This window comes from Cheilinus undulatus, linkage group 20 (assembly GCF_018320785.1).
Source record: "Cheilinus undulatus linkage group 20, ASM1832078v1, whole genome shotgun sequence".
NCBI lineage: Eukaryota > Metazoa > Chordata > Actinopteri > Labriformes > Labridae > Cheilinus > Cheilinus undulatus.
This window is the reverse complement of record NC_054884.1, coordinates 21,862,762-21,889,696: the sequence shown is the minus strand read 5'-3', so window position 1 is coordinate 21,889,696 and position 26,935 is coordinate 21,862,762. Positions and strand designations below refer to the sequence as shown.

The 26,935-nt window shown below is 38.4% G+C and overlaps 1 protein-coding gene across 6 annotated transcripts in view; it reads right to left on the bottom strand.

Annotated features, from left to right (window-relative positions):
* The window catches only part of ccdc186 (coiled-coil domain-containing protein 186), a 46,057-nt gene that overhangs the window by 12,009 nt on the left and 7,113 nt on the right, over nt 1–26,935 (bottom strand). For 2 of the 6 annotated variants that reach the window (XM_041816557.1, XM_041816558.1), the window contains exons 4-14: nt 25,774–25,902; nt 20,319–20,531; nt 19,336–19,455; nt 18,451–18,555; nt 15,527–15,625; nt 13,993–14,079; nt 13,765–13,907; nt 10,495–10,750; nt 9,938–10,127; nt 7,345–7,443; nt 6,923–7,151 (exon numbers count right to left, since the gene is read on the bottom strand). In XM_041816557.1, coding sequence (XP_041672491.1) covers nt 6,923–7,151; nt 7,345–7,443; nt 9,938–10,127; nt 10,495–10,750; nt 13,765–13,907; nt 13,993–14,079; nt 15,527–15,625; nt 18,451–18,555; nt 19,336–19,455; nt 20,319–20,531; nt 25,774–25,902 — 1,670 coding nt within the window. Of the gene's footprint in view, nt 1–6,922; nt 7,152–7,344; nt 7,444–8,322; nt 8,507–9,937; nt 10,128–10,494; nt 10,751–13,764; nt 13,908–13,992; nt 14,080–15,526; nt 15,626–18,450; nt 18,556–19,335; nt 19,456–20,318; nt 20,532–25,773; nt 25,903–26,935 lie in introns of those variants that run through there. The other 4 variants (XM_041816561.1, XR_005993510.1, XM_041816559.1 and 1 more) reach the window with 4 other exon arrangements.

Sequence of the window (26,935 nt, the reverse complement as noted above, 5' to 3'; positions counted from 1 at the left end):
ACTTGTGCTCATTGGTTTTGCACTGATACTTGGACAACTGGCCCATGAACCTAATTCTGATTCTGGTTTGTTTTTTTGTGTAGGAAATAAAGGACAAGTGGGTGCAAGGCAATACAATAACAGCAAAATGAAGAGGAAGGTGTGCCCACATACTTGCTCATTGCTACAAAAGGTTATTAAATCACAACATTTCAACCTGAGGCCTTCCTCAGCTGAAGACCTGAAGACTTCTAGTCAAAACATGGGATTTATTACAGTTTTTGTAGTATTGAGCAGGTGTACAGGCATACCATTCTCTCCCTGCTTTTTTGTTTCGGTTTATTAATCTTTTTAAGTAAAATGTTATTTTCTTCGAAAAGGTTAAAGTAATGGGGCAGCAACTGAAGCATGCATGAAGTGAAGGAGAGCTCTGGGCTAGAGAAATGCTTGCTGTTTTACCTCTGTCTGTGTCATGAGAATAACTCACTTGCCTATACCAGCATGTTAGTGTGGGATGTAAACTACAAAAATGGTAACACTTGGGGTACCTACAATGTTAATTCAGAGATTAGCGCTAATATAATAATAACATTTATAATTAATAGTAACAGCAGATCAGCTCAGCCTGATGAATGATGGACCGACATAATGCTCCCAGTATATATCGATTTAATACGTGACCTTGTTAACTAGTGACTTTCAGCTGACTGCTGGCAGATGCCATTGTTGCAGCAGCTGATAAAAACAGGTGTAGTCCTCAGGAATGTCTCCTTGTTTGGGTTTACATTTTTTGCCAAAATATCTTCATTCGCTATGTTTTAAATCAAAACCCAGCCACAGAGGCACACAGCTGAAAGTCATCAATCTGCATGGTTACTTAACTGTTACACTGGTCGTAACGTTCACAGGTTTAAACATCAATATAAAACAGGACTTATCTGTCGCCAGCTGGATTGATGGACATGTTTGTCTCTGTATGCAGTGACAATGACACGTTGTGAAGTTGGTTTACTAATTTTTGTTTGAAACTATCAACCGTTGTTGTCTCTGCTGCTGAGTTGACTGACGCCTCCTTCGCCTCCACACTCCTCTGCCACACACGTGCACACTGTATCTCGCCTCAGCTGTGCACATCCTCAAAAATTCACACAACATGGACGGAAGATGAATTATTCACATGACAGAGGAGGTGTGACAGTCAACACAGCAGCAGGGAAATAATAGCAGAAAGACAAAACTGCTAAACCAACCAGGGGACATGCGGTAGCCATGATTCGTCCATGTATGCACAGTTAAAAGCTACCTTATCTCCAGCCTTAAAGGGGCAGTACAACTCTGCTGCAAGGTGTCAAAACACGAGACTGTATAAAGGATGGACTACACAGTAACCCTCAAGATTTGAAGGCAAAAAAGTTTGAGCTCCTTTTTCTTACTTGCTGCAGTATACAGCAGGTTGTAAACCCCACCTCTTACATGGTAATAGATAGTGGCACAGGGAACACTACAAAATTGGTACTTTAAATAAATTGCTCTAATCTGTCAACTTTTGTTCAGTAATTTTCTCACTGATTTGGCTTCTTTTTAATAAGTATTTGATGCTTTAAAGCAGGGGTGTCAAACACAAGGCCCAAATCCAGCCTGCAAGATCATGTTTCTATTATAACTGGCCCACTATTATGAGGTCTGCAGATTTCCTCCAGTTTAAAAGTGTAAACTCGACCTTGATGATTTTAAATTGCCTAGTTAAGTCTTAAAAATTTGAAAAGTAGAGAGTGAAAATAATAAGTTAAAAAGACAGGAATGTGGGAAAAGAGATTAATTTGTGTTTCCATATCATATTTTTTTAAATTTTCATATCACAATTACAACTTACTTACAGTTTGAACTTCTTATTTAATATTTTGACCTTCAAATTCATAATTTTGACTCTCTATCTCATATTTTTACCTTTTAGAATTTCAATTTCATTTGTTTTATTTTTTAAGATTTATTTTTGGGCCTTTTAGTGCCTTTATTAGATAGAGGAGGACAGTGGATAGACTCGGAAACAGGGAAGAGAGCGGGGAGAGACATGCAGGAAATGGTGCCACAGACTGGACTTGAACCTGGGTTGCCTGCGTACATGGTGCACGCCTTAACCGCTTGACTACCGGTGTGCCCAGAATTTCAAATTTTAAGTGATCATTTGACCTTATAAACTATTGATTTTGAATTTTACCACACATTTTTTAACCATTTAAACTCATGATTAGGCATTTTATCTCATATTTTGACCATTTAAACTCATGATATAGAATTTTATGTCCTATTTTGAACTTTTAAACTCCTAATTTTGATTTTTTTCTGATATTTTGACCTTAAAAATTCATGGTTTCAACTTTCTAGCTCATATATTTGCCTTTTTGACTTTTTCAATTATGTTTTAACCCTTTGAACTATCAAGTTTGACTTTTTATCTCAGATTTTGAGCTTTTAAACTCATAACGTTGTCATTTTTAATCTTAAAATCATTTATCATCTGTTTTGTCACCCCTTTAATTCATTACCAGTTAAAATGAGGTTGACAGTTTATAATATAATGTTGACCCTATTGGCCCCTAAGGTTGGACCTAAATTCAGAATCCAGCCCCTGCTGTGATTGAGTTTGACACTCCTGCTTTAAAGTGTAGAAAATACCATAATTGACTACTCTACTGATGAGGGAAGCGCCTGTGGTGCTGCGTACATCGAATTAAAAGAGGAGAGGGGGATCATTTGCCATGTCATCATTAAGTCACTACTGTAGCTCCACTAGTTAACATATTAGTAATAATTTGTCAACACCTGTGGTGGAACTGGGTCTCTTTTGTACACTTTTTACATCTTTGTATACTGTCAGTTTTCAAAACATTACACAAAGCCCTGGTTCTTAAAATAGCTAAATGTGGGAACCAAAAAACTTTCTTGGGCTGAAACTTTTCAGTCATCAAAATAATCATTTATCCATACAGAATATGTGGAAAGCCAAAGGTGATAAAGGCTTTTATACATCAGTCCATTCTTCTTGTCGCAGCTTAATTAACCTAAAATGCCCTTTTATGAAGGATCACAGGTGCTTGTTTGAGCTCCAAGTATCCCAAAAACCATCTGCTGGTGGGTCCAGACATCCTAGATAACCTTGAAAGGATCCATTATAGCATGTTTTAACTACATTTAGCAGATGTGGGTCCATAATAGGCTTCATGGGAGTCTATATCTCTCTGCTTAGCAGCTTCCATTGATTGCAACTCTAAGTGAGAATAAAAGAGATGCTTCACTGATAAAGAGTCAGCCACACATCCTCCTCCCCCTCCTCCTGCAGCTCTGTCCTCATGTGCTTTATATCAGCAGTGTTTTAATTCAAGTCACACAATGGCACATTAAGGCTTAATGGTCATTTTAACCATGTGTAGGGATTGAAGGACAGACATTGTTGCCCTTGTCGGATGATGTGTCTGTTTCTGCATGTTTTAGCTCATTCATAAGTCTTATACCTTATGTGAACATAATAATCACTGACCTGATTATGACTTTACAGCAGCATATGAATACGCTGCTTAAACACAGCATTATAGTATATCATTTTATCAAATAATGACCCAGAACTGAAATGTTAATGGAATTAAACTGCTGGTTTGATCATCAGTTTCTCTAATTGGGTGAACTTCAGGTTTTTACAAGAAGTTGGCAGTGGATGTTGCTGAATTTTGAGCGCTCTGATTGGATGTTTCCTACCTAAAGAGATTCATTTTCTAAACAAGAGTGCCTAAAATATTGCCTCCCACTTTATAACTCTTGATACTAGTACTTTGGTAAATTATCGATACACGAGAAATAAATAGTTCTGATCCTTTAAGATAAATGAGCTTAAAGATGTAAAACAGGAGTAGTATGGGTTTGGTGACATAAACCCAACATTAGCCTGTTGTTTTCTTTCCACTGAGTGTCTTTTTTTTAGAGCCCTTCTAAGCTTCTGTCCCACATCTGTGTCTCTTTCATTTATCTCCAGCTTCAGGCTTACAGTGAGCTCGTCACCAGCTCGTCCTGGAGGAAAAGGGACAGAAAGGCAAAAAGGACAAATTCACATCCACATTCTGGGTAATGAAACACCCCCCGCTTAGCTGAGATCTTTTACGGAGCTAAATTTAGTCCAGCAACCGTGGGATTCGTCCTCAATCCAAACTCTTGAATGTAGGTTGAGGCTAATGGATTCAATCTGAGCGAATGAGCGAGCTTGAGAAACAAATGAGAAGTGGGATGCAGAAGAATTAAAGTCATCTGACGTATCTGGAAATGAGAGCTGAGGTGTTGCAGGGCTTACACAGGGTGATCTCTATTGATCAAGTCAAAATATCTGTACTTTTTCCTTGAAGAGAAAAATGTTTTTACGTCTTAAGAGATTATCTTACATAAAAACCTCACACCTAAACCCATTTTATCTTGGCACTGGCCCACAATTCACATCAAGGCTAGTCTAGCCTTTTCAGGAAGTTATGATGTGATTATGATAGCTGTAGCGTCCTTCACACGGTCTCTTTAGTTTGGGAGATTGCCATGAATATGAATGTAACATTACAAAGGATCCATACCAGTGCACCGGATCTGCTGGACTATAAATAGTGCAAAGTGAAGTTTTCCCTGAATTAGAATTGCGGAATTTGCATGAGTTAGTAACTAAAGGCAAAACACGGTATGATGCGAGGGGCCGTAAAGTCTTAGCATAAGCAGATACTGTCTCACAAGGTCAGCTGTAGTGATGAGACACACAAGTGAGGTATGCTTAAATATTCAAAAAAATGTATCGCTGAATACATAAACTGCTGTGTTTTTTTTTTAACCTTATAAACCCCTAACCAAGTGTGAGTAACTTTTGTGCTACACTGGTGGCTTTATATGCTGTCATCTGTGGTGTTGGTCCTCTCTTTAGACAAAGTGAGTTAACACAGGTATCTTCAGGAGGTTACAGGGAGCAGAAAATTTGGGACTTTATAAGACTTGATAAAGGAGCTCCTTAGTTTTATCAAGAAAAAAACAAAGGACAGACTTTAAAAAACACTTCATCATTACTTGCACAAGAATCTGTAACACCTTGGTTGTGCCAAAAACACCAGCTGGAGATCAGTAATACCATAAAATACAGAATACAAGTTGCATTGTTTTAAAACACCATGTCCTAACTGCACATGATGCATGGTTTCTTTTGGTTTGCATGTATGGTCTGTCTCTCCTGTTCTCATCAGGATCAATTTGTCCCATGGCCGCAGTAAGACTGACCTAACCATCGCAGAAAATGTCGGTCAATTTCAGTGTTTTACAACTTCAAAAGCAAACACTTTCATTTGGTGCCACAATGAGCCAGCATGGGCCAATCAGATTTCAACAAAAACAAGAATAGGCCCAAATTAGGAGGGTCCACTCTTCCCTCTGCCTAACTATAAAGCATTTGGCCAGGGCTCACTGGCAGTGTTCTGCTCTGGCCCGCCATCAGAGCTGGGTCAGACTTGTTCACGTGACGGTAATGCAGAGAGTAGGCACATAAGCCAGTCGGTTCAGCCTGGAGTGGGTCTGCCATTTGGGAGTTGTCCCAAATCTCCCAATGATCAGCCAACCCCTGAGATTGGAGATAGCAGCCCATTTCTCTCTTTAATTTAAAAGCACTCAATGCCTTTTTCTTTTACAAGGAGAACTAAAATCCATAGGGCTAAGGATTTTATATGTAACAGGTCCAGTGTGGACAACGCATGTGCAATACAACTCATCATCTGAGGCTTGTATACAATTAGGACATGATGTAAGACACAGTCAAAGTAGAAGAGGCTTTAAACTGTCTTCCTGCATGACAATTTTCATTGCATTTTAGTGAAGTTCTTGTGTTTCATATACATGGGCCAGACGTGGCCATAGAACTGGCCAGGTCGATCTGGCCCCGTGTAGCTCCTAGAGCACCTCCTCTATTTGCATTCTTTGTATTAGATGGTAATAAAGTAACGTTGGTTCAGCACACAGGAATTTTCAGGAAATGTACAGGAATTTTGGGGATCTTCCTGGAAAATTTTGGAAATATCTTTCATCTGTGACGTTGTTTTGCCAGTAACTTTCAGAAATCTTGTGCAATACTTCCCAGTATATTATTGGCCTTATTTTCTCTAGTCTCTTTGTTCTGTCATAGTTCTCTCTAGGGTCCATTCAGCACCATCTTTAATTAAATACATCCGACTGATTGACAAATACTTCAGAAATCTGGAGCTTGTGGTGGGCCCCAAAGCTAGACCAGTTGAGAACCACTGTTCTAGTCCCATTTATTTTGACCATGTGGATTTTGCACTCCTGCTACCTACCTGTACAGCTGGTGAGCTCTCAGCCTTCAGTGACAGATGTTAAATAGGGAGCCTCAGCATACTACTGATGCTGCCCACCTCTGCTGGTCACTTGTTTTTCATTGAGAAGTATTAAACCTGCCCTCAAAAATGGTTTCTTCACTGATATCTTTTTTTTTTACAGCAGGATTATGACCTAATGAGGGAGAAAAGCTGTTAAAAGTGAATCTTTTAAACTGGAATTTTTAGTTATACTGATATCTTATTATTTTAGTTAGGGGTTTTGTCATTGCCTTTTTCTAGCATTTTATTATTTGCTTTATCAGATTCTAATTTAAGTTTTTCAACATTTCATTTGCATAATTTTGTCTTTGTCTTTCTTCTTTGTTTCCCTACGTGAAGCCTTTTGGGCCTATGTTTGTCGGAAAAGTGGCGCATACATAAAAATAAGTTGGGCAAAGATGCTGTCAAAATTTAACTATCCTTCTGTAAAGTTTGAAAGATTTAAAAAACCATTCCCCTGCTGAATTCCTTGCATAGAAGCAGTAAAGAAATGTGATGAAAGTGTCTCTCTCTCTGCTCTCCGTTTGTTGGCCTGTGCCACTCACTTTGTCTTTTTCCTGATTTCTTCCACCAGCTGCTTGATGTGATCCTCCATGAACTCAATTTTTTCCTGCTTGCGAGCCAGCGCCTTCTGCAGACGGACGATACGATCCACGAGCACGGTTTTGTCGACCTCAGGGAAGCTGTCCACAACCACAACTGAGGGGCCCGACTGGCTCTCTGGTGACCTCTCTTCCACCCCGCTGCTTCCACCATGGCGAGCATTCAGTGAGCCTTTGGGAAAAAAGGGAAGGAAGATTTATTGTCAACCTGATATGCTCTCCTTATTCTCTTGCATTTATATTTCTTGAACTTGTAAAAATGAACACCCACTTTTTGAAGGAAAATTTATCCCACCAAATAGAAAAGGAGGAAAACCAGGAAAGAGGTCTTTTATGTTGATACTTCTCTTGTGTTAAATACTAACCAAATCCCGGAGTAGTACCTGAGGAACTTGAGCGGCTGCCCATACTGCTGGCATCCCGGTCACAGCCTCCGTTCTCCATCTGCTCCAGTTTCTTTCGGGCTGCAAAAGAGGCAAAAAGGAGTTTTTATCATCAGCAGGGTGGCCAGTTCAGCTGTCAAACACAGATAATGAGACATTATCTCCAACAACTGTGTCATGAACATCATCTGAAAGTTATGATACACGCTTTGACATATTTAACGCAGGTGTCTTTTGCTGCTGCATATCAATTTAGAAAAAAAATCCTGTGAATTAAAAAAAAAAAGTATCTAATCTAATCCTCAAAGAAGGGCAGGCAATCACAATGTTGCATTAGATAAGCTATAATGAGTTAATATTTTGTTTTTCCATAAATGAATACCTTCAACAATCAGAGCATACTGAAAACCTTAGAGGTTGGAGTCCTTAGATGTACAAAGAAAACCTAAGTAAGCATGATTGTGTCTGAACTCTTAGTTTTCCTTTGTAAAGGTGCCTACCTGACATTATTTTACATAGGTTTGTGTTCGAAGAAGACTGCAAGCTCAGCAAACCTTCCATGCATAAACAAAGACTAATCTGACTGTTCTGTAGTCTGAACTGCAACTCTGAGGAGGATGAATAATCACAGGCTCTCTTCTAATAAAAATGTCCGCTGAGTTTAATTTAAAGTGAAAGGCTTGTGCATGGAAGATAATAGAGCTGAGCTTTATGCCTTCAGGTTACTGTGCATGTGCTCAGAGAACAAAGCACAGCAGCTCGATCACTCTATTTATGATGCTTAAAGAAAAACATGAGCTCTCAACATAGCTCTAATGCCTGCACTCTCATTTGTTTTTTATTAAGCAGCCTGTATGAAACCCCTGACATTAAACCCTGAGTGTGGACAGTCTCTGTACTGTCCTTTGCTGTTTAAGATCAATAATACAGTAAAGCGAAATTAAAGGTCTCTTTCGGCACCTTTCAGAAAATGTGTGCTGAAACAAGCCGTTCTCAGATTTTCCCTTCATGATGTCATTTGGGGAGTTGGCACTGCCCCCAGGTTTGGTTGGCTTTCCCCGCTCGGAGAAGGCTCCACCCTCCTCTCCTGCTCCTCCTCTCAGCTGCCAGCTGAGAAGAGGAGCAAGGGAGCCACATCCATTTCCTGAGAGTGGCAGAGTAAGACAGTTCAGTAACATTTAAAGCCACAGACACAGAAACAGCTTGTTCTGAGCAGGGCTGAAACAGAGGGGTTTTTAGACATGCAAAAATCCTATACTGGAGTTTTTTTGTTTTTTTTTAGCAGCAAACTTCACAGGCATGTTTTGGGGACCTCTGAGACCAATATAGACTTGTGTTAAACAGGTAAAATACATGACCTTTAAATAACAGACACAGCAGTAGGAGTGGGAATCTTAGGGTATCTCTCGATATGTGGCACAGTATAGCAACAATATATCAATACAGCAACTCTGCAAGAATTTATATAATTCTAAATAGGCTGAAGCTAAATATATTTTCATGTATTCTTTGTCCGTGCATCATTCATAAGTGTACTGATACAGATGTTGCACAACTGATATGGTTGCATATGATGATGGCAGTTATGAAAAACACATTGCTGCAGCAACCAACCATCTACACATGATGGGATATCAGCCTGAGCATTAGTAACAACAGCTAGGCTCACTACACCAGGCCAGTGTGTGTCTTCACATCCATCACTGAACGATGCTGTAGTCAAAATGTCCGTCAACTTCTATACAGGATCAGAATATCACAAGAAAGACTTGTTGCTTAAATAATGAACAGTGTAGCTGATAATGAAGGCTTCAGATGGCTGCCTACTGAGTATGACTCATTACTGTTTAGTCCTCACTCATTGGTTAACAGTGGTGCCTATGTTAAATGCAGACGAAAGGCAAAAAGGTATTCATGCAAATACAAGTGGATTTATAGTCAAGTGACACTGGAATGTTGTATAAAAACAAACGTAAGAAGAAAAACAGAGGGGGTTATTTCAAGTTAGAAAAAATCTCATTTGCATATTTGCAGCTCAGGGATTATGACGAGAGTATTTAAATTTACTTCCTGGATCTCTGAGGACCACAGTTTAAGTGTTTTAAGTTGTTGTATCCTTAGTATACCCCTTACCTTACTTATTCTCCACAATAAAGAACAGCTAAAGCCTAGCATTCACAATGTAATTGTGCCAATATTATTATTTATGATTAGAAATCAGGGTAAACAAAAGCTAGTTTGATGCAGGCTTCGCGCTCAGCTAGTGTGAATAAGCCTAGGATTAGAAAGGTTTTTAGGATTTGACTGTTTTTAGCATGTAATGGTGACCTGCTGGAGGTTTTACTCTCCAGACTATGAAGGTGGTTTTAATGCAAGAAATATTTTTCTAAATTAGAAACTAAATCACATGGTTTTACTAGTTTTAATGTTTTATGTAACGAAAGTGAAAGCGGAGGAATCTATCAAGGTACTACCAGGAAAACCAGCTATTTATAATGTGCAATCCTCCTCATCTGCTCAGTAAATTTAGATGGGTAGGATATGCCAAGATGTACCCTGTAAGGTTTTTCCTAACCTTGTGTTAGTTGTTTGGTCAAGTCCTTGATGTTCGCTGCTTGTTTCCTTTTCTGAGTCACCAGCTCATCCCTCAACTCTTCAACTTTGGTTTTCAGCTGGGTCACCTCATTCTGCAGCGCTGTCCGCTCCTCCTGCAGGCTCTGCACCTCCTGCTGCCTCAGCACCTCCTCCTGTTTCAGCTGCCGCGACTGCAGAATTAACAAGATGGGGGAAAAAATTGTATTACAAGTATGTGTTTACAGCCATTACAGTGCAATTAGATATCTTTTCACAAGCTCCTTGTTCAACAAAAAGATAGAAAATATCACAATTCAAGGACACTGGATGTTCTAGGTCAGAAAGCGCCATTGTCAAAAGTATGTCAGAGTCAAAAAGATCTCATTTGTTTCACTTTTTGACAACTTAAGTGAGGAAATAATCCTTAAGATGAACTGACATCAGAAAATGGTTACAAAACAATTTTTGTGATGCATTTCAGATTAAAGGTAGTAAATTAGTCATGTATCACTTCTAGATTTCACTTTTTAATCCCTTTAGGTTTATAGTTTACCCAACCTTGTCATCTAGAAGCCGATTTGTCTCCTCCAGCTTCGCCTGCAACTCAGCAAAGGTGCTGCTCAGGTGATCCAGCCGAGTCTGGAGAGCGTTGCTTTCTGACTGCAGCTGGGCGTTCTTGCTACTCAGCTTCTCGGTGAAGCCTAGTAACTCGGCCTCACGCTCCCTGCTGCCCTGGACGTCTCGCTGAAGGTCGGCCATCTGGTTCGTCAGGCTGTCTGCCTCCTCACGGAGAGACGTGATCTCTTGTTGATCACTGTTAGACACAAAAGGATTGACAATGGCATTTAACCATTTCATTAAGAATTACAAAATCATCTGACTTAATTCAGCCATGCATCCTGTGTCAGACTGACGGATGAATCTTCCTGGTACTTACACTGATTGTGGTCCAAAGTACTGCAGGAATCAACTATTTTTTCTTGCCAAAAACTAAAAATACAAGTTGTTAAGAAACTTCCCTGCTTTCTGCTCATTTGACAGCCAAAAAAAGAACTTTTCCACAAATCGATTTGGTTTGGCGCCACCTACTTATGGCACTCTGGCGCACACTGAAAGCAGCATTTCAGTAATTGGAAAAGTTTCTCTCTCTATCAAGTCATGTGCTCATAGCTGGTGGAGCCAAACACCCACAGAAGGACCTGAGTCACTCTCTGCCCTGTGTGCTATATCTGTCACTGTCCTACCTTTGAATCCTGTGAGAAAGGTACATGAGGAATTCAATAAAAAAGGGACAAGAACTTTATTACAATATGTTCAGTTCTATTCAAACTAATTATACCTGAAAGGAAAAGAAAAGAGTTTAGGTAGACCTGTGCAGCTGACACATTTTCAGCTGTGATGAGAAACTATCAGGACCTTCAAACAAGGGGCTCATTACATGCAACAATCCTTCCCTCCAGAATGTTACTGACAGCAGTCTTTAAAATGTTGTTTCATCAGCAAAGTCTAAAGCTTCAAATATATCACTGTCTGTCCTTTTAAAGTTTTATCTTACGTTTCTGTCACAAGATCCTACTGTCTCTGAAAATCTATAAGGAAAAAAAACAGAGTTGGATGCATCTCTGCATTTTGGAAGGCAACTCATTTTCTGCCCACACAAACAGCCCATTACATATTTGACAGAATTATATCACTTTTCTATAGCTGTTAACAAAATCAAACGAGGTCATTTGAAGAGCCAATAAAAATACGCCGTTGTCTCTTGTGCACATTAATATTTGTGTAAAAATGAAGTTCTATATCAATAACACTTAACCTCGTATTTACCAAGTTTACAGCAAGTAGCAACATCATTTCAATGTCAGAGCGTTACCCACAATCCTCTCAGCATTTTTGATATTTGTTTCAGAGCTGAAGATTTTATTCAGTGCTGAAATGATCCCCTGCCTATATCATCAATGTTGTATAATAAATGATCAATTCTTCTGCATATGAGGTTATCCAATGCACTGATGGTTCAGGTGATCACAGAATATTTGTGAATTATTTGCAGTGTCAACAAGGAAGGCCACTTTTAACCACTTTTCTCCCTCATTATGAGAAAAATCATCAGTGAGTCAAAAATAGTGGTTTACAGCTTTTGAAGTGCAGTTTTTTATTGAACAGAGTCCTCCATTCATAGCAGGATATAAGCAAGAAAGCTGTGCGGAGTGCTGACCAGTGTTTCCACTCAACCTGAAAATCCCTAATGGGGCTACAACTAGGGAGTACTTGCTGTGGCTTTCATTACTCAACTATGTTTATTTACTCACACACTGGCCTTGTGAACCCTCATTGGCCCATTGGCAAAAAAATGTGCCTGATGATAGTTACCGATGTATGTCAAATGTGGAAAACAGATAAATCTGAGTGCATGCTGTTGTGAGAGAAAGTGCTAAAATATGACAACAGCAATGATTGACTATTATAGACTATGATATGACAATATAGGATTATTTATATCACTGTCTTTTTAAATGAGATAAAGAATTTACCATGATTGTTTATAACTAATTTATATATAAGTCATGTTGAGGTTGATTTGGAAAAAGTAAGTAGTGATTCATTTCAACCTCTAGCAGCTATGCTGCAGCTATTAAGTAAAAAAAAAAAAAAAAACTCTCTTTCTTTGTCAAAAAAAGTTTAAATAAAAAGTTATATCGTGGATTTCTATGGTTGAGTTTGCCCCCTTTAAAGGAATAAAGGCTAGAATTATACCAGAGAATTATACTTCTGTTCAACAAAGAAAAATTATTTTGGTCCCTTGTCGAGATGAGGAAGTTTACAATATAAAAAGGTCACATAGAGCCAAACCCTTTCCAGCCACAGCTCTAGCTTTATTAGCACGACAACTGCTTTACAACAGCTACGATAACTTTCTAGGGACATTGGATTTGAAAGGCAAAAAAACCCCCAAAACATTAGCCCTGTTAGCATCAGTGAAAGAGTTGACGAGATGACCAAAAAGTTGTTACAGTCTCATTCATAATTCAGAACTCCGTGATGATGCTTTCTTTAGGTCTTGAAGGGGGGGGTTTGTCTTTATTTGAAAGGGCAGTCGAAGAGAGACAGGAGATGTGGGGAGAGAGTTTGGGGGAAGACCAGGAATTGATCCTGCAATTTGTACTATAGGACTACAGCCTCAATAAGTGGGCACCTGCTCTACCAACTGGGCTAACCTGGTGCCCTTAGATGTATACCTTTGCCCTCAGTTACATTATCATCCCATTTTTCTCATTCAGAGCTTGAATTTGAAGTACTGGCTGAAACTACAATAAAATCCCATCCCTAGACTCAAAGTCACAAGGGTCTGGGATTGGGTTAGGTGGTGGTGGTGGTGGTGGGTCCACATTACAGGCTGGACCAGGGCAACAGCTCAACAAACGCAAACCAATGGCAGAGAATAATCATGGTCCATCACAGGTAAGCACCAAAAAACAGAAAGGTAGCTGTTTACATTTCCTTGTGTTCATGTTCAGTTGCAGCTTTATCAGGAATAAAACAACTAGAAATAATCTTGTTGAATGTGGTGTCATTTTTACTTGTAGATCAGGAAGAGAAAGATTTAGCTCATGCCTCTCATAAGAATCAAGCTATTAAAAAAGGGGGAATTTTATATTTCCAGTAAGTAGGAAACTGATCCTATGGTGCATTAAATAGTTTTTTCACTGTGCCATGTGTTAGTGTGTACCATGAAACTTTCTGTTGCTGAGCATCTGTGGCTGTTTTTGTCTCAGTGTGGTTCCTACATAATCAGTATTAGCTGTGCAGTTGTGTGTAGTTTTGTACCGTTCATGCTGCTCCTCCAACGCAGTGATCTCCCCCAGCTTCTCTCTCTGCCGGCCAATCTCTGCTTTCTGCCGGTTGATTATTTCTCTGTACTTGCTTAGCTCATCCTCCCAGCGTGGACGTTCGTCTTCCAGACACTTCAACTGGAAAAAAAAAAAAAAAAAAAAAAAGGGGTTTAGACATGCTGACATTACTACGGATTTTCTAGCCATAATCTTCATAACAGACCTTGGTGCGTAAAGTGCCGAGCTCATCCATGGATTCCTTGTAGCTTCTTTTCAGGTCTTCCAGCTCCTTGGCCTTCACTCTGTGTACCTGACAGACATTTAATTTCCTATATTATATAGTTATCTGCCGTTATGTTATTTTTTTATGATGTGAGTCATCAAAAAAAGCCGTTTTTGTGTCAAGCCTCTAAAGCTTGGTTGTTAAAAGGCACCTTATTTTAAAAAGGATCCTCCTCTGCCATTCCTGATTAAAGATTTTCCCTCCATTACCATTTCTGTGCAATGGTTTTACCCATCCTCTTAATCCTAGTCACACCTAATAAAATGTTTTTCTTCCATCTTGGCATCAGCATCATTTCATCACAGTTGCATTTCCAGGCAATCAAAGCGCAGCATTCATTAACGTTATTTTGCTTTTGCCCTCATTACGTGTTTGAAAGCAAGGCTTATTAATGTTTCGTCTCATCTTTTTAACAAAGCCATTAATGGTGCCGATGCCAGTCAATTTTTCCAAGAAGCTATTAGCAGCCTGCAGTATCCACGACAACATGCCAGTAATAAATAGATGCCGACAAATTAACCACCCGTGTCCTAACATTCATCCCATTTTATTTACAACCAACACAGTAATGGAAAAAATCAGCTGTTATGCTTGCATTATTCATGGATGGGCTGCATCATATTTTGGGCATAACACACATATTAAAAATAACACAGGCCTGAACTACTTTCTACGTCAGTAGGGCAGAGAAATGTGTTTATTTATGTGTTTAAACTGTGCAGTATTAGACCACAAATGATGCTCTTGGCATTGGAAATGTCAAAAGATTCTTAATTTATAGCGTTTGTTGTCTTTTTATGATCACAATCAAGATAAAACATAATCGTGAGTAAAAATCTATGAATCAAAATGTAAACTTAAATCACTGTAATGACTCCTAGGGCTGGAGATTTTCATTCAAATGATCTGTAAACACACTGAATGAACTAAACCAGGCTATGAAATGATGAAAAGAAATGTGCATTTTTATTCAGGCTTGTTGTTGACAGGCACAGCTTTTCTATTGATTATTTCTAGGCCATTTATTTTTAAGTGTGATTCCCCTCAGATTGGGGCAGAGAGAAAAACAGGCCATTGTGTGTGGATTGAGTCCATGCCTGTCGCTGTCATGCTTGTGTGCCTGCAGAGCCTGTGTGCCAGTTACTCATTTCCTCTGAAGCAATTATAACACCTCTCAAAGTGATAAAAAAAAACAGCTGAAAGTAAATGTTTTTTACTTGCTGGACTGACATGAGAACCATCAGTAAAAAGCTGATAAATGGCCAGGTAGAGAAAAGAATGTATGTGAATTGAATAGATGGAAAATGCGCATTTATCTTTTATGTCTTTGGTGGATTGTCATGTAGACAGAAAAAAAGAGCATATAAATAAACCATTCAACTGGTAACACGGCTTAGTCTCACTTTCACCACTCCTTGGATTCTACATTTGTGCATGAAAGAAAGTGTTAAGTGTTTGCACAGCAGTATTTTACCTCTAATTGGTCTGTTTGTTCCTGCTTGTGTTTCTCTAGCTCTCCTTTAGTCTCCCTCAGTTTAGCATCCAACTCGTTTGACTTGAGCTCCTCTGACTCCTGCAGGGAAGAGGAAAAGGATGAGATTCAAAAACAAGATGAGAATCAAGAAGACAAAGAGAACCAAATGTCTGAAACTGTGGTGGCAGATGGGCTGGCGTAAAGACCAGGACAGATGGGGAGATTTGTGAAACATAAACATAAGGGAAAATGTAGAAACTTCTAAAGATAGTAGGTACAAAAAAAAAGAAAATGTTTGCTACACTGATGTCTGTTTGTTTAGTTTTTATTCAATCAGTTTATTTTATGGTTTAACTGTCGTTACTAGGGCATCAAATATGCTGCTTGTAGCTTTTCTAAGAACCAATTATTGTATCAAATTCACACTCGATAGAAGTGTGACAAATGAATAGCTCTTTAAATGTGTAGGCAAGTTGAATACTTGATACTTTGATATCATGTGCTTCAACAGATACAATATCTGTTATTTTTACATTCAATAGTACCAAATTTTTGAAGAAAAGACATATATACACTTGTATTTCAGCACACAGCAATTAGCAATCAAATGAGAGCATGTGCCGTGGGATGATATGGAGAGAAGCAGCTCCAGTTCCACAGCGGTAACACGGTAAAAAAAGTTCGAAACACACTAAAACTTCTTCACAGACACGAAGGAAGATTCAGGATTTTGTTTAACTGATGCAGAAGACGTGCCTTTTTCTTCACGCTGTGTGCCTCTCTGCTCCTCATTTTATCACAGCCTCTGTCTTATCTTATTAATTCACGGGGCAAATATCTTTTATTAAGTCCCTCAGCGTCTTTTAAAGACTCACATTCTAACCTTAGTGTCTCTTTCAGATGGATGGAGAAGAGAGGAGAGAGAGCGATGTCTCTTTGTCCCTAAAAGGTTTACTACATCCTGACCTGTGGACTGATGACAGCTTCACAGCCCTGACATCGATTAAAATAGGGATGCATATGGTTAGCTGGCTAAATGGTTAAATCTGTATATCAAATTAGTTGGCACAAGATTTACGAGTTGCCTTAACTAATTACCCAAAATTTTTTGTAAACACATGCCTGAAATGATGGTCAAATGCTCTTTAAAACTGTAATGAAGCCTCCTGCCTCTAGTAGCCGCTGTAGCTTCAATGAATGGCAGCTGCACTTTAGGAGCATAGCAGTTAGCATGTCATAGGAACAGGGCAGTATTGTAGACTTTTGAACAAGAAAATGGAAATCAGGTGGTGTGTAGGCTGTGGAGGGTTATTCTCATGTATAACTACTCAAGTGAGGTGACAAGTAACCACATTAAGCACAATATTGATTTGCACAGAGGAATAAAGGCTGCCTGAGCTAGCTGCCAATGTTAGCCATGCTATAGACCAGGGTTTCTTAAACTTTTTCTCTGGTGACTCACTTTTTACTAAGTACCATGTATTGCTTATCAAGTCTGCCAACCTTGGCTGGCTGGATGACCTGATGGCTGGAAACTGGTTCCAACAGCACTACAACTCAGGGTCCAAACCCAGACTTTGGGAATGAGTTATCTAGACAGCTTACCAGGCTTACATCATACCTGCCAGCACAATGGCTCTGTGAGGAATTTGACTGTTTTCTAAGCATTTTCTTCACTTGAATCTAGTCGGTTAAATAGAATTTAAATTGCTGTTTAGCCAAATAGGGAAACAGACGTCTGTGAACATCTTTACATAAAATGTCCTAAATACACATTACAGAGAGCGCAATCACGTCATAAACTTAAACCGGTTAATTAATGATGATCCAGAAGAAAATCTTTACAAAATGTTGCCATTTATCGCTATAAAAGGTATGTCAAATTTCTTAAGTCAACCTTTCTTATGTGTAGGTTGGAAATAAAAATAAAAACAACAACAAATTATTGAAATAGGAATTGATTTTGTCTGATCTGAATTAGTTTTGGATTCATATTCAGAATTCTGATATCGTGAACTACAAAGGACAAAACAGCTCTAGTTTTGAAAACTGGTGGAAATATTTGAGGTAGCAGTAAGGTATAAATGGTCATTTTTATAAAATAATGTAGAAATTTCAATGTGACAGTCTAACATATTGTACCTTTTAGAGACAGCCAAAGTAACATGATAACTTAAATATCTAAAATGCAGTTCAATTTATTCACCTGTAAATGAAAATGTATGTGATAATTTCTCATAACTTGCAGACTTCGATATAGAAATGCAGAAAATCAATATAGATGCTGACTGGAGTACCATACACGGACAGACATGACTTGATTTTAAATGCCGGCCAAGTATGAATTCAGATGAGCAGATAGAAGGAAATTTTTTTTATAAACACACATGTGTAGCTACAAGGTGAAAGTGTCTGTCACACCTCCTGCCGAACAATGACATCAATTTAAAACCAATAAAAAGTTTCACTGTATGCTTGTTTAAAGCCTGGTTTCATTCTGACTTCTTCCTCAGTTGTATGCTTTTACTCCTGTGAGTCCGCTCTGAGAGCTGATGAATGAACACAGGAGCTTCAACTAATCTTTCAAACACAGCTCTTTACCACCATCATAAGGTTTAAATGAAAACTACCATCTCCCCTCCACAACAATCAATCCTTTTCCACTTAGCTCATATAAAATGATTTTTTCTAAAGGTTAGATCAGTTTCAGTCACTTGATTCAGTGAGTTGGCTTATAAAACAAATTAAGTACAAGATATTGATAGAGACAAAATGTTGACAGAGCCAAGAACAATGTCCGTTCTGTCAAAATGAGTTTATGCAAACATATCCAACATTCAGTTACTCTGACACAGAAATGTAAGCTTCCTCAGGCACAAGAATGTGAGCAAACTTTCAGTATCTATGTGATAAATATCACAGACCTGATACGTTCGGATCATGTCCTGGCAGTTCTTGCGGATCTGTTCAGTCTCTTCTTTGGCCTGAGCCAGCTTGGATGTTGTCTCCCTCAGTTTATCTTTAGTTTCCTGCACACAGAGTCAATTAAACATATTTTTATGATTGCAACAGTGAAAAATGCTTTTCAGGAGCCTGTATTGGGAAAAAATGAACAGAATAAATTGTAAAAGGTTCCTGTTTTATGACCTTTTCCTTTAAAATGCAGACAAATGAGTGAAACACACACCCATCGACCACACAAACAGAAACATTAGTGACTCAGCTTCCATGGCCTGGAGCGCCCACACACTTTTTGCTTTTCCTTTTGTTTATAGCTTTGTATTTGCTCTGAGGCAGTTAAAAATAAAAGCAATATTTTTGTAATGGACATTTTCAAAAATAGCTACATTGTTAATGATGATTTCCTTGCAGGATCATTACTGCACCATTTTCAGTCCATTTCATTTTGCCTCTGAAATAAAAAAACAAGTCACATCTAATCATGTTTTGTGTGAAGTCTCTGCTGATAAAATGACTAAAGGGGGTCATTTATATCCTGAAAGCACTTAGAGGGAGGCACACAGCTTTGACAAACAACAGACAAGGTTTTTAGACAAAACAAGCAAATCAACCAGGAACTGAAGAGTGTTCTTTCACACTAATAAGGGCAAAGTGAACACTGAGAACGGCAACAACTTCATAAAGATTAATTTATTAGACATGAAAGTGTGTAAATTCAGCCATTTTAAAACTGCGGATCATGAGATTTTAATTTTCTGCAGTACATTTAGTCACGAAACACGACATGACTGCTTGATAAGTAACAGTTAAAACACAAAGCTAACATAGCAATAGCTCAAATGTTTTACCTTGTGTGCATCCGCTTCACTCTTTAGTTTGTTCTGGGCCCATTTGACCTTAATAAGATGTGAGTTGACCTCTTCCTTCAACTTTTCCACTTCACGGGTCAGCCTGCTAACCTCGCCTTCCTGTAAACACAAAACAAGACAGTTTCAGAGCATACTCTGGCAAAAAGATCTCTTTCTGAATAAAAAAAAAGCTTATGTTGTCCCAATCTTTGACCACTGTATATCATTGTCTATAATCATCTGATGACAATCTCTGAGTGGATGTCGACTTCTCATTAATTCTGGTGCAGTCAGCAGTTAGAGCTTAACAACCTCTGGCAAACACTTTATTTAATGTGTACTGCCTTGTTTATAGTCCAATTAGAACTGCAATTCCCATCTCCACACAGGATCTCTGGAGCTCAGTCAGAGTTACCATCAGGTTCTTGGTCACCTCTCTTACTCAGTTTGGCCGGGCGACCAGCTCCTGTAAGAGTCCTGGTTGTGCCAAACTTCCATTTAAGAATTATTAACTCTACCATGCTCTTGGGAAATTTTAGAGCAACAGATTTTTTGTAGCCTTCTCCAGATCTGTACCTTGCAACAATCCTGTCTCTGCAGCTCCTTTGACCTTATGGCTTTTTTCTCTGATGTGTATTGTCCACTGTGAGGCCTTCTGTAGAGGGGTGTGTGCCCATACACATGTCTGATCAATATACAATAACACTGTAGCATCAGGCTTCAACTTTACAGTTGAAAAGTATGTAAATATATATGTTGTTCATAACACAAAGCTTTGTAAGATTTAACGTATCTACGGGCAGATCATGACATTCAACGAATGGAACAAATTACGGACACTGGGGTAAGTTCAAATAAGAGAACATGAAGTTCACTTTCAAAGTATATGCAAATAAAACCTTAACCATTTACTCAAGCATTACGCCCACATTTTAAAGATTTTCACGACACATTTTCCCACTTGAATCTGACAAAGTATTTACCCTCGCATCATGCAGCTGCTGCAGTCGGCCTTTCTCCTGAGCCAGTTGGTTTCCTCGTAGTGCTTGACGATCTACCTCCTTTGTGGCTTCCCTCAGTTTCTTCTCTAAGCTCTCCTTTTCCCTCCTCAGATCAAGGGCTTCCTTCTCCCCTCGGACGTACTTCATCACCATGGCCTCCTTCTCTTGGCGTGCCTCGTCGGACTTCCTGTTCGCCTGAAATTAAAGTTTATGTCATGAAACTGGTTGATATGTCATTCCCAGTCTATGGGCTGCCTATTCTGTTAGATTCATTAAGGGATCAGAAGAAGAAGGTGATGTTTTCTTTGAAATGTGCAAAATCAAATGGTTGCCCTCTGTTATTTTGACCTGCTAAAGGATAAAGAACAGATACTCAAAGAACAAAAAATATCAATTACTTACAGAATCAAAAAGCTGGAGATTGATTTTCTTGAACAAGCAACCATTTTTAAAGATAAAAGGTTGGAAAATAATGGAAAATGTCAAAATTTCCCAGAGCTGACGTAAAATGATGTTCAAACTGCCCTATTTGTGAAAATACATAACATTTTTAAGCACCAATCTCTCACACAGTAGTAGCTAGAGGAGGTTCATTAACATTTTAACATAAAAGCGACTCTTATACTTAATATATAGCCAAATTAGTTGCTGTAAACGATCTGTTTATCTACCGATGTTTGATTCTGATTCATGTTTCTTTTTTACTAGTTTAAATTGAGCTTTCAGGATAATGACAATGCCCAGACTAACAGACAATCTGTTTCTACCAAAAGACTAAAATATCTAAAAGTCAGGATTCATTCAATACAGACACACATACAGGGATTTCTCTTCAGTTCTCACATTTGTGTGTTCATTCCTCATGCCAATGAAATGCTCATGTACCCTTTCTTTTGACTTTACAGTTTTATGTTCCCGTGATAAATCTTTGCTACTGGATCTACCAGGCTGACATTTAGAGAGTAGCAGGATAAGAGAGACACTATAAGGAATGCCATGTTTGCATTTTTGTTTTTCAAAATATGACTTGTTGGTAAAAAGAAAAGGAGTTTCTTTAAAATGACCTGTTTAAATTATTTAAGTTTAGATCTGGGCCACCATCATGTTTCAGGGCAGGACAGATATGACAGAAAGGACTTAAAGGAGCAGCTGAGTGCCAAATGTACCGTGTATTGTTCACTGAGCGGTGAAATTAAAAAATTGCGAAGTGTGACAAAACTGTCAAAAGAAAGGCACTCCAACATGATTTCAGCCAGGTGTGCAGAGCTCATGGATAAAAAAATGTGCTTTTACTGCACTGTTCGTTTAACATCTGATTTAATCTGCAATAACCAGAGATTTGAGTGCAAAGACCTCAACCACTCACCTGCTAGTTTTTTGCAAACACCTTAAAAAAGATAATTGGGATAATTCCCCTAAGGCTGTTTTTAGAAATCTTTATTTAGCTGTTTCAGCTTTATAATTAATCTATTTAATCTAAATAAGAAAGCATTTTTGCATCATAAGAGTTAATCACTGGCAGTTATATCTATATATTGGGAAACTGATTTTGTTGTAGCAGTACTTAAGATGCAGAAGGAGAGTGCAATGCAGAAACTGCCTTAAAAGACCAAGAAAATGAAATAAAACATGTGCAAGTTATTTCTTTATTTCAGTTTACTAAAGATGACTTTTTCTTGTTCCTTAATTTCTGAAATGAGATACAATATGATACAATTACAAAATTATTATGATATGATTTTCCATTTTGACATCTTCCAAAAGTTAATTTGCTGTAGCCAATCAATTTAAAACCAACATCTGAAATATCCAACTGCTGAGATTTCTTCCTTAGCTGACTCTTCAGTATCAGCACAAAATCAGAGGATAAAAACAGAAACCAGAAGCAGTATGCCAATGTAAACCCTAAACAACATACATACTCATATAGCACAAGATTAGTACAAAACACCATGAAGACGAGAAAAGGGTGAAAAAGAAAGTAAAAAAAACCAGATCTAAATTCTATTATTGTGGTGTATATACAGTCTTATAAATGTATTGATTTTTGTGTGTTGTGGAGGATTCAGAGCCTCAGCTGAGTGCTTTGATGTGGTTTGAAAGGTTGTCATTAATGCTTCAGTCTGCTACTGTTTTCATTTCTCTCTAGCAGGCTGCTGCCTCAGTGGGATACCTTTGACCACAAGGGCTGGGGACTCATTCATAAATGTTGGCTGAAACTGACACTTCAAAAGCAAAGTCTGTGTTCTATAAATCAAACTTGATAGAAAATTGTCCAATAGACAAACTCTGACCCCTGAGTTTAGATATTTGGAGGCAGGGTAGTATGGGGACATAGATGGTTAGGTAGAATCATCACTGACTGTAGAAACTTCACACTGGACTTCAGGCATCTTGGATTCTGTGCCTCTCCAGTCTTCCTCCAGACTCTGGGACCCTGATTTGCCCCTTGCCCACAAAGCCAAAACTACCAGAATAGATGTTTGCAAAAAGAGGAAGCAATGACTTTCCTGTAAACATCAATAAAAGTCCATAGTATAAAGGGCAGTCAGAAGTGAGGATCCGAGGCACTCTGATGTAATAAAAATCCTTCATTTAACCTGAGATATCTATGCGTTTCGACTCCGAGTCTTCATCAGGACATAAGGAGCAGATAGAAAACACATGTTTAAATACAAAAGAAGCACCATGTGACACAACCACGTGACCGAGGTCACCACAGAATTAAAACCACAATTACAAATAAATGACAGCAGACGTCATGGAGCACGGAGCTTGCATTCCTATAGTACTATAAATAGCTCATAATAAATACAGTATAATAGGGCTGTGTTAATGACTAAGGAAGGTCACCACAAAAACATCTAGATATATTCAATATGGGCTCAAGAAACATGACAACAAGGTTGCTAAAGTACTTAAGTTTAGCACACCGTAATTGTTTTACAAAGAAAAAAAAAGAATAGAGTTTGTTGACCATGGTATTACTGCGCTTGACTGGCCAGCAAACTTGCCTGACCTGAACCTCATAGATAATCTATAGAGTATGGTCAAGAGGAAGATAAGAGACAGCACACCCAACAATTCAAGCTGGAGGGTCATGAGCAGGTGCCTAGAAAAATATATAGCAAAAAAGCCATAATGTACGGATGCCCTAAGCAAACATACACATGTCACACGACATATTTTATTTCATTTCACTTAATTTTGCTGCAATGACAAGTAAGAATGCACAATACTGGAATTTTGTCAACATCCGATATGCCAATGTTTGGTTTTAGCCAACACAAACATTCAAATGTAGCACATGCCTAAAACTTAAGTCCTCAAAACACACAATTTAAAGTCTGTGGATGAATAAATCAACAAATATATTTCAGTCCTTAAAAGACACTTTAAAGTGTAAGAAATGAGGATGAATAAAGAAACAGACTTCAGAAGACATAGGTCCATTGGTCCAGTCTAAAACTCCACTACCATAATTGTTTGTACAGCCAATATTTACAGCTGATATAGGCAGATTATTACAGACAAAAATCTTCACATCTGCCGATACTGATAACTTTTTGAGATAATTTCTGCAGGCACTGATATCGTGGCGATAATATTGTGCATCACTATGTTATGTATGTTACTAGTGTGACTTATCCAGTTCGGTAACAAAGCTGGTTTTCCCAAGATAATGTGTTTATTTCTCAAAATTTTAAGAAAACAACCCAGATATGCATGTTATCATCAGAAATAGAGTAAAAGGAAATGCAAAAATATTGGCTTTTTAACATGGTCTGTCCTGTCTTTACGTTAAATCATATGTTTTATTCTAAGGTCCAAACTGAACTCATTCATTGATTAAATCTGAATCAGCTGAACAAGATGGAAACTTGGGTCCTGATTTCTCATTCAAGAGGTGCTGGTGGGTCCTGAGAATAGACCTCTAAACATGAGTATAGTATATGTTTTGCTTTTTTAACAGATTGATAGAAAAACACGAACTTTTCCATATTTTTTTATTTTTGAGATGTACCAGTACAGTAAGCTGCTTTCCATAAGTAGGCCTACCTTTCAATAATCAAAAAGAGATAGTCTATCTAATATTTAATCATTGCTGTCTCATCTTTACAGCCCCAAAGTGTAAAAGACTCAAGTATCCATCATCTATTCATTGTTAATTTTTTTTTAATTTATCTCCTCAATGTACATGCATATCTTAAAAATGTTGGAAGGGATCTTTTGCAGACAGTAATTCTTTTTTCATTTTATAAATCTAGTTATTTTGTTTATCAAATATGGCTGGGCAGTAATAAAGTAATACCATATCCCAGGGCATTCAAATATAAGCAAAGTATTCAAATTTCACACCTTTATTTATTCTCGAAAGGACATTTAGGTTTCCCTCATTTCCAATGTCATCGAGACAACAAGCACATTAGAATAAGCAATGAGAACGAAAGTCAAATACAATCAGTCAAAACCAGCAGAAATCAATCAAAACAACAGCAATTGGAAACAAAATGACTGGAAACCAAGGTCTTAAACTCTGCAAGAGAGGGTGGGACTTCAATCTTTAGAGTTTGTTGGAGTTTGTTCCATGAGCTTGGGGCATCAAAGGAAAATACAGTTTTACCAAGTTCAGGGCAAGCTCGAGGAACCAATCATGTGAGAGCTTGAACTCCACTCCAACAAATCTAAGATGTAAGGTGGTAGTTTTCCAATGAACGCCTTAAAAACGTATAAAAACCAGTGTCTGTTGCGCCTGTTTTCAAGAGAAGGCCAACCAACCTCCTCATATCGGACATAATGATGGGTGCTGTATCCATCACCAGTTATAAATCTAAGGGCGGAGTGACAGACAGTGTCCAAGAGCCTGAGCGTTGAAGCTGCTGCATGCCTATAATTTACATCTCCGTAATCAATAACTGAAAGGAGCACAGCTTCGACTGTTCTCTTCCTACAAGACAATGGAAAACTTGATTTATTTCTGTACAGGAAGCCAATTTTCTGTGCTTTTCCTTTAATTAATGCTATGAAAAATTACCAGTGTAATGTACGTATGTTTATAATACATACCTTAAGAATGCATGTCTATTTTCAGCAGCAGCACTGCCTAAATCATCTCTACAAGTGATGGCAGTAGGCCTGATTTTTCAACAAAGAACATGTCAAAAAAACCTTTTTAGATGCAGCCGTACTCAAGTATTCATGCTATGGTCTTCCCCGAAAAGACATAAAAAAGAAATGCCCTTGAACTGGGTGTGGTAATGATGCTTTAAAGTAAAAAATATGCTGATGGAATCAGCAAGTCCAGCGACCAAAGGGTGCTGTAGCAGCCTGGCATGCAGCAGGCCCAGACATGCAAATAAGGATCAGACTGGGGTGAAACTAAGCCGCTATGACCAGCTTATCAAACTCTCTAACAGCATTTGGCTTCCAGTTTTACCTGTTCTAGTCTGTGGGCCATCTCCTTCTGCATCTGCTGGAGGGCTGCCTTAGCTGCATGATCCTGGTGGGTCAGCCTGTCCCGCGACTCCTTCAGCTCTCGCAGAAGCTCCTCCACCCTGCCCTCCAACTGTAGACGCAGATAAAGGGAGTATACAGACAAACTGAGCAACTTGTTGGGCAACATGTACAGTACAGTAAGTCTGGGCCACACCTGGGATAACCTGCAGCACAGGATGACACCTGATGCAAAATTTGGAGGGAAATACATCTAGATGGCAAGAGAATGTGGTTTGTGTTGTTTTAATCTGAAAAAATCAGATACATGTCCTCAGAAATATGACTGAAATGCTCAGAGTAGTTAAGCCTTTTTTAATGAGTGAGAAGTTCTATTTTTGGTTTGTTTTTGTTTTTTGAAATCTGATCAGACCCTATTTGACTGGGTTTTAGGTATAAAGTTTGCTTTAGCTTTTTTGTTGTGAAATGCTGCAGGATGACCATCAGTAGTAGACATTTAATCCTTAACAGTGAAATGGTGGAAAACAAAGAAAGGGGAAATGCATACATTGGATGCATATAGTAAAAATCCCTTCAATACCCTTTTGCTTGCACAATGCTTGAACAAACACTGTTTCTTTAAAAAGCCAGACTCAATTACCGTTTCCTCCTCAGCAGTGATGAAGAGAACCAAATCAATAACTGAGATGTAATTATTTTAAAGAGCTATGTGACTGGTGGAGCTCTGTAAATCAAAGGGTCTGTCTCACAAACAAGAAGATGCTCTAAATCACACAGACCTCGCATAAGTGAATGGAGCCTTTCATGCATATGATGCATGTTGAATGCACATAATCAGAGCTCTGTGCCTCGCTTCTCCTCCGCTCTAGGCTGCTTTGTTTGACTTCCCTAATTACCAGTTGTACAGGGCTAGAATCCACATTTAATTGGAGCTTCATTGTGACACCATTTGTCCTCTGACTTGTCCACCAAAAAAGTAGCAAAGCCTTTAGATGCATGGAAAAACAGCCTTAGATTTTTAAACATATATAAGTTTTCTACATTGTTTATGTCAGGGGATTCAAATTAAATGAATTTCTCGTCAATCTTCTTTCAAACATGTTATTTAAAACAGTGGTTCCCAGCAATTTTTCCTTGGAGCCCCC